Source organism: Siphateles boraxobius, unplaced genomic scaffold (assembly GCF_051911475.1).
Source record: "Siphateles boraxobius isolate OS27281-9 unplaced genomic scaffold, OSU_SipBor_1 22, whole genome shotgun sequence".
NCBI lineage: Eukaryota > Metazoa > Chordata > Actinopteri > Cypriniformes > Leuciscidae > Siphateles > Siphateles boraxobius.
The window spans coordinates 12,649,552-12,661,920 of record NW_027508833.1 but is presented as its reverse complement, the minus strand read 5'-3'; the positions used below and the strand labels follow the sequence as shown (position 1 = coordinate 12,661,920).

Genomic DNA, 12,369 nt, shown 5'->3' with positions numbered 1-12,369 from the left:
CATCTGACCTTTTCCCTGATTCATATAAAAGGCATATGTTTAGTTAAGTTGCAGTGGATGCAAGACATGAGACTTGAGTTTGGGAGGAAGGGTGAGGGGAGTCCAGTGGAGACTTTAAACTGCCCAGCTGGCACTGACTTGTGGAGACAGACAAGACTTCAAAGTAGTCCAGTTTCTCAGGCAATTCTAACCTCTTCCCCTTCTCCAAATCCCTCATCCAGCCTGGCACCCCCCTGACACCCCCTTTGACCTTTGCATCAACTTTAGAGGTTCCCATGAAGCATTACCTTGATTGTTTATCAGGCAGTGGGAGAAAACTAATACCATTGGTCAACTAAAGCTATGTGGGTCATGCAACCTCTAAAGCGGTATGTGGCAGTAAGATTAACATGCCTTCTGTTAGCATGACTAAGCTCTCAATGATTAATCCCAATGTTTCAGACAAAACGGCGAACTTAGTAAATTCTTAAATTCGTCAACACATACAATCACACCACAAAGCCTCAAACATAATGACTTGGTTAAAAGCACTAAACTTCAAATCTTCACATGTGCACCTAAAAGTCTTTAAGAAATTCATGCACTCTTCTCTTCCCTTGTTCAACATATCTCACTTATTAGTACTTATCAAGCATAGCTGAAACAAAAAAGGACTACATAACGGTGTTACACCTAATGAACTTGATTGGTTGCTTACCTGGTTTTCAATAGCCTTTCTATTTTTGGGGTCACCAACGATGGACAACTGCAGCTCTGCCATTTTCCTCATCTTGCCATCCATGTCGATCTTCTGGAGAAGACCACGGATCTGCCCACGTAACAAACGCAGTGTGTCCTCCTTCCCGTAGCGTTTCGCAAACAAAGACGCACTAGCCGAATGAATGGCAGTTACCCAGTTCTCCAGGTCAGTTTGGTTGGAGGCCTAGAGTGGGAAAAAACATACAAGGAAGGAAATGTGACATTTTATACATAGAAATTACTGTATCAGTATCACAAATAATGTTATTTTATTAGTGACCTAGAAAGCGTTGCAGAATTTTGCATCACTTCATTTTATATAATAACAACATTACTTTGTTTTCATTTTTTTCAAATTCCTAAAAATGTATGTATTTTCAATTATATTATGTGGCCTAGATTGTCAGTGTCGCAGACTTTTGGACCCCACTTTGTATTTGTCTAAAAACAGATTTCAAGCATTTAAGTTTATGCTTGATATCAAAAGGTACTTATTCCACCATAAACATTACTGACAGGTAATGTGTGTGTAGTTTTTTTTTATTTACACACTGCACTAATCAGCATTTGGAATAGCAAGAGATTGTCTGGCTAACTAAGCCAGAAAATGTTGCATAATATAAAAATGGAATGCCAGACCTTACACTGAGAAAAAAGTTCTATCCATTAATTTTCATCAAAAATGATCAGTCATTCTTCCAAGAACAAGCAATTGGCTGGTACTCAGCGACATAATGGCCTGACACTATACTGGAATCTACTCTCATTTCGATTAGTAACCTGAAAAAAACTAAAACACACTATTCCCAGTTCAGTTGCAAACACAAAAAGCATGCTAAAACATTTTAAAGTCTAAGTATTTTCATCATATAAATTGCAATGCACAGCATGTTAAATGGTTTAACATGTGCTATGGTCATATGGGGTGAGTGTGTGGGAGAAAGGGACATATGCTATGATTAGAGGACTACACCTTCAGCTCCACTTCAGTTGCGGCACATTGCTTCTGCTCTGCAAACCCGCAGCTTCTGCACTGCTTCCAATCCACTAATACGTCCAGTGTGAAATGAACAAGAGTTTGTAAGCTCAGGTTTTTAACTGACCTGAAAAAGGTAGACATCACCATAGGTATTACTGAGGCAGAACACATTCTCTTTCTTGGGGTGCTCAGGAACAGTCTGGACTACACCGTCCTCTGCTAACAAGGCATAGCATGGAGACTCTGGTTCCGAAGAGGCTTTTCCATAGGTCTCATAGAACAGTAATGTGCAACCTTCAGGAAAAAAAACCTTGCCATGATCGATCAGTTCAAGCAGTTTCTTTACTGCACAAACGTGAGTGGCACTGTAAATCACAGTGGTAGTTACAAGAATCATGGCATACTTACCCTTTAGAGTGACCCAGAATTGCTTCCATTTTCGACGGCCCACTAGCTCTAGTTTGTGGTCCTTGTGTACAGTGAGCAAGGGCTTGAAGGAGAGCCATCCGGCCCGCCTAACTACACCTTGTTCTTTCTCAAACAGCAAGTCCATCTGCTCTAGAGACCCTAGGATTTCCTGACTACTGCTCTCTGTCTCCTCTGAGGAGCTCTCACACCAGTCTTCTGAAGGCCGACCAGTCTTCAACTCCCTCATGAAGTTCTTGTAGATGTTCTGCCGCAAAGCATCAGTCCCCGAATGAAGGGCACCAGCAGAGCCGCTGCAGGTGTTCATTGTCAGAGAGTGAGAGCGGGTTTGAGACATGCCGTTGGGGAGAGTCTTAAAGCTGGAGACCTGCGAGGGAGAGCTGGTATCTGCAGTGAGGACATCCACACCACTGTCAAAGCAATCGACGGACTCACTATATCTGGGCTCCTACAACAAACAGTAAAGAGTAAATATTATGAGAATGGTGTTATATTTATGCTGAAATGTGAGCTGAAATCCTGTTCACTTTATCAAATTATCAGCTTTTAAAACAAAGAATGAACTTAAACTTGTACATAGCACAAAATTCATCATTGATTTTGAAATCTGGTCATTTCAGACCAATTTTTTTTCTTCAATATTCTAAAGAAAATATGAGTGGTGCAAATGTTTATGCAAATGTTTTGCCACAGCAATTTAATAGAGTTGCTATTAATTTTTTAATGTTCAGAGTGGTTTTTAAGCAGAAAACCATAGAAACACAAATTACATCAATTTGAGGTATCATTAGGTGGCAACAATTATGAGTAGTTATTTTGTAGTTACAAAGTAAATACATAATCTTGTAGTTAATTAATATTAGTACATAGCAGTTAAGGCATCTGAAAGTATGACCCAAGGTAGGCTACTTTAAAACAGCAATAGTAAAACTAAGCAACAGCCACTATTAAAATAAAAAAAAAAACAGAATAACAGAGAAGTCAGTTATGGCCCGTGTATGAGAGTAAGCTCAAGCGCAGATTTTCATAATGTTACACAAATTTATTAAAAATAAAAAAGCCCATTCCTCCATCACAGTATTGTTTACAGGCGTGTTATTTGAAAATCCCACTAATAAGACCATCAGTTCCCCTCTGCTCTTATGAGGAGTGCACTTCAAATGAAATCTGGGTAGGATCCTTCTCGAGCATCCTTCAAATTCAACACATCTCCAGCAGCTGACACTAATTACACAAGGGTTCAGACGTGCCAACAACACTGAGTAAACCTTTACACTACAGCTGAGCTCTGACATTCACGTGGCCTATAAACCTATAGATTAAACACGTAATACGCATGTGCACGCTGTTAGAGTTTTCACAGATTCGTGATTTTGAGGTTTACGCGGAGATAGCGTTTTTTCCAAATTTTTCACCGCTCCGGGCCAGAGCGCATTAAGGGTTTTCTGTTAGAACAGTGTCGTGTTAGCGGCCCCTAAGTTAATATTTACGGAAACGGAAATTAGTCAATCAATCAAAAACTAACTTTAGCTGGACAATAACTTTATTCTAGAACTGCTGTTTAGCCAAAACAATCTTGGTTACTTTAATTACCGATTATCTCTGTAAAGCTGCTTTGAAACTTCTACGTTGTTAAAAGCGCTATATAAATGAAGGTGACTTGACGTGGAAATTTATGAGAGAACGGAAACTTATTTTTAAAATATTGTTTAACATGAATTCCTAAAGTTAAATAAATGAACAAGTTGACATGCTTCACGGTGTGGGTTTGGTCTTGTCTGTCTCGTGATTCCCTGTTTGTCATGTGATCCTGCCAGGCGTCTTGTCATTTGGTAATTGTTTGCTCATTGTCCACAGGTGTTCCTTGTCTTGTAATTAGTCAGTGTATTTCAGCCCTCATGTTTCCCCTGTTTCTTTGTCGGTGATTGAATGTTTCTTGTCCAGGTTGCCTATCGTTGTTCTTGTTTCCATTTCAGTTTCATGCCTTGCCATGCTTTTGTTTTATGTTTGATAAGTGTTTTTATTAAAGTTGTGTTTGGGTTCTCACCAACTCGCCTCCAGTGTATTGATTCATGACAACATGACATACCACAGTTTATGTATCTATATTGAAGCTGTCCAGTGATCCAGAGGGCGATGATCTTACCAGGCAGTCTGGCAGATTAGAGTTCTGTCAAATGGTTTTTGACGCTGTCAAATTGACAGAGTGTTTCTTGGCTGAAGCGTTTAGACTGGTTCATAATGATACATTTTAGATTGCTTTACATAGTTACGGTTATGATTATCTCGATATCGGCAAAAAATAGATTTTTACTAAATTTGTCCAGAGCCAAATCTTTATTCAGCACACATTCCAGGTCACTGATGGAAAAGTATGAGAACTCATATATTTAGAAACTAAAACTCCCTATCCCCTATAATGTATTTTCTGATCTCGGTAATCTACATTAAAAAGCTGCATTATAATTTATTACAAAGTTGGCAAGAAATTTGTCATTGACAATAGATCTTATTCACAGCAGCACGATCTTTGATTTTTAACAGGAATGAAATCGGCTGTGAGGGATAGTCTTACATCTCTTCAGAGGTTTGTTCTATCATTTAATTTTAGGATTGGTCTGCTGATGAAACACTGTAAAAATTTCCAAGGAATTTCAGTAGACAAAATCTCCAAGGAATTTCAGTAGACAAAATCTCCAGACAACATGAGCTGTGGAAAATTAAAAGTGATCTGGGAGCTTTATACAGCTTTTTACATTGGATGTCATTAAAAACACGTCTATCAAGTCTATCCCTCACAGATTCGCTCTCATAACTGTCATGAAGCTGCTCTGAATAAGGTCTTGACTACCTCAGCAGCTAATCCGTACTAAGTTGCTAAAAATGACTTTAAAACCAAATTCCACGGCTGCGTATCTGTTTTAGACTAGATTACTACGCTAAAAATGCCTTTAGTTAAAAAAAAAAAAAATTCACTGCTTTTTTATGATAAGAGCAGAAGAAAACAGCCGCTTCAAATGACTGATTAAGAAGAACTAGACTGTATCATATCATATTACAAGTCTGAAGTGTGTAATACCAGAGTAATGGCTGTCTGTTAAAAAAAAAAACTCTACAGACACAGACTCCACAGAAAAAAAATATCAAAGAGCTATTCTACTCTTACTCAAACACACCATAAAAGCCATAGAACAGGAATATCTCACTACTGATGGTAAAAAAAAACCCCCAAACATATAAGATTACAAAAACAAAATGATGGCTATGAGTACTATAGTAAGGCAGAATGAAAAAGACACATATGAAATTCAAATTCGAAAATTGAAATATGAAATTTGAAATTCACATACACATTCAGCCAATCAAATGAATATAAGATCTAATCAGAATTAATATAGCTTATAAACTAGGCCTACATGTTACAAAGTAAATGTAACACTTATTTTATGAAATGAGGTACTCATGGTTTTGGTCTTTCTCCAATTCAATCTTCAAATAATCGACTCCTTGCTTTCTTCAACACCATAAACAGAAATTCTCCCCTGTTTCCTTTTTGGACTCACCAAACACCAAGCACTGCTTTTGCGATGAATACCCATCATCTTCAGAGCACTAAATCTAAACTTGGGTATGCAGTCTCATTGAACTGGCATGTTGCAGCTTTCAATATTTTGCCCTACATGTGCTCCTGGCAAAGCAACAATGCCCACAGTGGCACCTGGCACAAGTTACAGGCAAGACTTGGACTTAAGGAATGCACTGACTATAAACCATGTGGCTAAAAGACGAAAAACTTGCATAAAAACTTTAATTTGTGAAAAAATAAGAAAATGTGAGCAGGGATTAAAGAAAAGAAAAAAAGAAAAAAAAAATTCTGATTTTGAAAAACTTTTTTACATTTATTTAGGGACTCAAGACCAACAGCATTTAAAGGGACAATGTTTTAGAATCTTTTCTAATCACCCTTTCTATATTCAGTTTGGTCAATTTCGAAAAGTAGTTTAAATATGTGAAATGAAACTATTTTTTGCAGAGTCTTTAGAAACCAAAAAGATTATTTCTTATTCGTTTACTGATATTATACGTTTCCACTAGATATTATATGTTTCGAGCGTCTTTTAAGTGTTATGAGTGAGTCATTGAATTGATTTTACTAAAATGCAACACTTTATTAAAAATGTGTGCGGCTGTGTGTGTCTATAAATCTATCAGGGCTCAAAGCCAAGGATTTTTTTCTCTACTGGCTCGGTCAGGTCAGTGGTTCAAGTACAGAATTTAATTTCTCTTTCAAGACTTCTTGTGTTTGAATGGTTCAAAATTGCTTGAAAGATTAAATGGCAAGACTTTAAGGCACAAGCATGATAAACTTTCGTGACGATGCAGCACTGGCCTGACTGTCCAGAGAGTCCTTCAGGTCTTACAAAGCGTTTTCCTCATAAACAACAACAAAAAAAGGATCTATTTTCTCCATTGTGTAAACTGCGGAGCATGGCTTTGATCAAAATATACAACAAGACAATAATAGTCTTAAATACACTTCATACATGTCTTTATGGTATTGTAAAATATTGTGTGTCATATTAAATTTACACATTAGTACATTAAAAATGTATTCATTCTGTTTTTTGTTGTGAACAAGAACGACTTGATTGATTGATCGATCTACGTTCATGAACAAGATGTCTGACTCTTATTTCATTCACTAACAGAGTAAACGCTGACTATTTCAGTGACTGGTTTATTGAAACTGGACATATCCGTTCAGTAGGTCCAACCCAGTGAAATACACCTTCACTAGCAAACTACTGGCTCATGATCTGTCTTTACAGGCAGGAAAAGCCACCAAAGAAGTTACATGCTTCAAAATAGAGCTTCAAAGAAGAGTCTTCAGTGAACAAGAAATGTGAGTGTGTATGAGATTAAACAAGATTGATTCATTCACTTAAAAATATTAGTTCAAAAACACAGATTTGTTCACAAATGACACATCACTATATACAGTGCGTGGCCTCTCCAAATGACACGCTCCATCTTATTGACAGAGAACTTTAATCCCTGTGTAAGTGGTGATATAAGAAAATGTGTCAGCTCTTCTAGGTGGCTGCTTACTGGCTTGAGTTAAATGAGCCCACAACCAAGTAAGCACCCACTGTTATGATTGGCTAAAAGCCTCTTTCTCCCTGTTACCTCACTGCTCACCAATATACTGGGCAGGTTAAATAAGTAAAAATGTAAACTAGATATCGTCCCTGTCCCAAATGGCACACCTTATGTCAGGGGAGAGGCCAGTAATGTTCAAGGGAGTGGGCCTTCATAACACAAGGCCATAGGAAAACCATAGGCTAAGGCCTGTTTTATGCTTCTGCGTCGAATCGACGGCGTACCCCCGCAGACCCCTCTGCGTCGCCGCGAACCCCTCCGCCGTAGCTCGACATGCACCTCCAAAAAATTTTAACTACGCGTCGAGGTGACGCAGACCACAAGGGCTGTGATTGGGCAGATGCACTGCGATGCAACTCGACCTGACGCAGAACCATAAAACAGCCACGACGCCGTAGGAGTGACGGCGTAGCTACGCAGTGGAGTTGACGCAGAAGCATAATGAGGCCTTAAGAGTATGAAAACTGCACCCCAAATTACCAACAAGTTTCAAGTTCAAAGTTTCAAAACAGCAAACAACAACAACAACCTATAAAAACTACACTATAAAAATGTTTCACTTATTTCAACTTAAAAACTTTTTTGCTGCTTTAAATTAATTATAATCAAATTGGCTGTACAAGTAATTTCAACTTAAACTATATTAAAACTGACTTTAAAAAATCAAGTTGAATCTCGTATAACTTAAATAATTTAAGCTTTTTTTTTCTTTTATAAGTAATGTAAAATCATACGTTGCCATGACTTACTAATTAGGCTATCATATTTTATAGTGCAAGACACAATAAACTGGCTCTTCCTAATTAAGTTCTTTCCTAAGTTTGTCAATATAAACATTATATGAAATAATGTTTAGAATTGTGTAACTATAAACATTGAGAAAATGTTTAATTTCCTCCTACAATATTAGTCTAAGACGACAGAACTTAAAAACGGAGATGATCTCATTATAATCAAGTGTCTGTCAGTTTCAATGCTAGGCTTGGTTTCTTGCCGCTGTACGACTGCGATAACCAATTTAGGCTTTTTGAAGTATCACCCATGGCTTCACCATTTCAAATTTATCTCCACAAACCCACAATTCATACTATTACAAGTTTTACAACCTTGCATTGTGGGCGGGACTAACAGAAACTGACTAGTCATTTTGACAAGCGCGCACCTAAAGGGATATAGGAAACTGCCTGAAATTTACCACGAAAACTTACATTTATTTATTATTTTAACAAAATAAATAAAGTTATAGTGTAATAAGACATTTATTACAATTATTATTGTTTATTAAATTATTTCACATATTTGGAAAATGACCAACTTTTGATTGGGTGGGCCACTATTTTACGTGTCTTCGCCATTGCTTCATGCTCACTTGTGATCTTGCTGATTTACAATGGCCACTTTTGAAGTTTGTGCTGATGTGAAAGACGTGACATGAATGATTCCTTAAATTGTGTGGCTTGTTGAGGAGCTGTAGTACAAACAATCTTATTTGCGATTTCCACAAAAAAAAAAGGAGAGACACAACCCCTAACACTGAAAGTAAGCAATAGAAATGGTTGTTTGCAGTAACAAGCACCACAAACAATATAGAACTGATTTTAACTCTGACTAGAACTGCAGACAGAGGCAGGGATTGGATTTTAAATCTTATTACATAATGCACTTTACTAAATAAAACTAAAACAACGATAATATTCACAAAACAGCCCTATTACCAGAAAATGAGAGGTTCAAAATTTGCATGTTTAAAATAAAATGGAATAAAAGGATTGTCCTTACCTGAAACTTTTTCCTGGTCAAACTTCCAGTCCAGTCACTGATGCGCCTAAATCTGTTCCTGGTGGACACTTTCTTTCCATTATTGTCTAGAAAAGGCTTAGGTTTACGACAAGGTAAGGTGAAGGAGGAATATTGCTCTTCCTCTGGGCCTCCTTTCGAACAGTGTTCCTCCATCACAGACACAAAGGAGGATCTGTGCTTTAAATGGCTGTCATTTGAAAACTGCAAATCCTTAACTGTAGAGAAGGTGGCAGCAATTCTGGGATCCCTGAAGAGGATGGTTGAAGCATTGGCAGCCAACTGCTCATCTAAAAACCCCACGTTTGATGAAATGATTTGTCTTTGGCTGTTAGGGGATGCACTGTCTGAATCGTTATGTTCGACACTGGTCCCCCAGGGCAAGTCGTACAAGGAGCCATCTGAGCTCAGAGAGCTACCTTTACTGCTCTTGAAACAGGAAACTGCCTGAGCAGCTCCAAGATGGGCGTCTAATGAGGGACTTACACCAGATAAGCTAGAACTGGACTCTAATGTAGGGGAAAACTTGAGGAGCTGAACTGGTCCAGCGCAATCATCCAAAGTAAGGGCACTGTTTGAACTGCTGTTAAATTCTACTCGTACACTACCATCTTTCTTTATAACAACCCTGGGGCTGCTCTGGTCCTCAATATCCTCAAACCTGGGACTTTTCTCAAGCATCTTCATTGTGTTAATAGCATAATTATTACAGGGTTTTCTCTTCTCCTTGTGACCACCATACAAGCTGCCATTTTTTGAAGGCAATGTCAAGCAGCCATCAGACAACAAGTCTTCTGAAACCCCATTCCACTGACTATTTGCACCACTCTTTAGTTTATGTGTGATGTAATCATAATGGCGGGACATAAAGGTGTGGCTGCTCTTCGATAGGGAGGAACCACGATCTACATTTCTGGACTTCAATGCAGAAAATCCTGAACCAGCACTCCAAAAGCCAAGAGGTGATAAAGCGTCTTCTTTGGCAGAGTGGACCTTGAATGAGTAGGGTTTCTGTCTGCCAGGGATGATGAAGCTATTGTTTCTAGAGCCCTGGATGCTATACTGGCTCTCAGAGTTTCCCATCCTGGATCTAGAAGAGCAAGAGAAAGATTCTGTCAGTACACAAAGCTATGCTAAGTCTTTTAAATATTGCTGTTATGGATTATGACTACTGTGTGTTTTGAGATTCTGATTTAGCTCTAGGGCCAGATTTACAGTTTACGCCAGCGCAAACCCTCTTTTGGCATTAAAAAACTACTGTCAGAATCTACTAAAGACACGCATTGAAAAATTAGCACTGAAAAGGCGTAGACACAGTTATTTTTGCGGCTGACCTTATTGCTTATGCATTTGTAGTTTCCCTTTCAGGCGCAAAATGTATGGGAGGAGAGTATTTAAATGAATCATGCAAGGTGATTTACTAAGGTTTGCGCTCGTCAATTTACTTGTGTTTTTATTTCCCACCCAAAAAAAGGATGTCTTAAACCAGACACTACCTGGTAGATTGCGTTGGTCATTATGGAAATGATCTGACTGCGTCTGTGTTCTTTAATTTGCGAGTCATCAGTAGATCACGCACAGAACTTTCCACCCCCATCAGCGCTGTTTTGGAATTGCGCTCTCATTCTAATTTGCCCTGTTTAGTAAATCTGGCCCATAGTGTTTGTTTGTGAATTTTAAGTGATATAAAAGTCTGCAACAAGTTACTGAGATTTTCCAGTAAAGTAAGCAATCCATGGGATTGGCAGTGAAACGCCATAGTATACACACTTACCAAGGCAGTTAGGCCTCTTATGGCCTTGATGTGTGCACAGTCACCATTCTGTCCTTGGTTATCTGTGGGGACAAAAAAAATACTGGTCTTAGAATGCATTAGTTTTAAAAGGTGAAAAACATTTACAGTACAGCAAAAATATCAATAGAATGGTCCACCATTTTTACCATCTCAGGAAATGTGGTCGACATTCAATATGTAACCCTGGAAAACCTTTGATTAATAAGACTAATTATATCTGAAGACTCACTGGCATTTTCATATCCTCTTTAAACTTCTTTTATCCCTGAGCTGTCCATATCTTGCCCTGACAGTTTTGGTTTTGAAGAAAAAAAAGAAAAAAAGTTGACTTCATTTACTATTTTTTGACACACAAGTTCCAGCAACCTTTTTTTGGCTACACTGCTAAAAAAGCTTTGAGCTAGATACCAAATAAAGCTGTGGTCAGAACATGCTCTCAGTAGGCCTACTTTGTGTGATCCACTGGACCACACAAACACAGGCTACACATCCCTACACTCTGGGTTATTTTTCTGTCCAAATGTTGGGTTGAGCCTGTTGGGTAGTTTTTGTGTTACCCAGCCGCTAGGTTAGTGGATGTGTCAATCTTACTAAAAGTTGAAACAATGCACCCCTCCCCCACCCACCCTCTGACGCAGGATTGCAGGATTTCGTCAACACACCACTGTGCTTATGACAGGGATACAGTATGTGGATACTAGAAGAAAATAGACGAATAGAATGGAAGAAAACTAATAAAAGCGCAAAGGAGAGAGAATTTTGAAACTGACTGAAATGGACAATATGTTCTTTTAAAGGGATGGTTGATTAAGATTTCACTTAATCGACTTTTTTTTGCTTTTAAAGAAATTGTTTTTTTAAGGACTACAACAAACGGCTGGTAGGGACTACACGACCTTCCTCCCAGGTTAGTGACATCACCAACCCTAGAATTTACATAAAGCCCGCCCCCGAGAACGCGATTTATAGATTATCATGACAGAATATGCTAATCAATGACTAGAAGATAGTTAACTCAACAGCAGCTGCAAAAACTCTTCAACTAACCATTCAGAAATGTCCTGTTGCATTCTACATGTCACTTCTTCGAGAGCTTCTCCATCATGTTCTGACTCTGGTTTGAACATAAAAGGCGAAAAGTTTTTGAAATTGTCTGTGTGATGTAAAAGGACACAAGCTGTTGAAGCTCCACCCTCTGTGACGGAGCAGCAGCTCATTTGCCTTTAAAGGGACAGACACAAAAAATGTGCCTTTTTGCTAACCCACAAAAAGTGACAATTTGACATGCTATATAAAAATATCTGTGGGGTATTTTGAGCTAAAACTTCACATACACACTCTGGGGACATCAAGGACTTATTTTACATCTTGTGAAAAGGGCATTATACCACCCCACTTAGCCTGATGGTTCTGGCTGTAGTGCTAAATAGTTTGTTCCTTGGTGGGAGAAAAATAAGCGAAATATGATAATATT

General features: G+C 38.3%; 1 protein-coding gene across 5 annotated transcripts in view; it reads right to left on the bottom strand.

Moving 5' to 3' along the window:
- tiam2a (TIAM Rac1 associated GEF 2a) overlaps positions 1-12,369 on the bottom strand; it is a 137,572-nt gene that overhangs the window by 87,602 nt on the left and 37,601 nt on the right. For all 5 annotated transcript variants that reach the window (XM_077238647.1, XM_077238645.1, XM_077238648.1 and 2 more), the window contains exons 2-6: positions 10,875-10,936; positions 9,083-10,190; positions 2,126-2,591; positions 1,842-2,011; positions 698-922 (exon numbers count right to left, since the gene is read on the bottom strand). In XM_077238647.1, coding sequence (XP_077094762.1) covers positions 698-922; positions 1,842-2,011; positions 2,126-2,591; positions 9,083-10,183 — 1,962 coding nt within the window. In that variant the 5' untranslated portion in view covers positions 10,184-10,190; positions 10,875-10,936. The remainder of the gene's footprint in view (positions 1-697; positions 923-1,841; positions 2,012-2,125; positions 2,592-9,082; positions 10,191-10,874; positions 10,937-12,369) is intronic.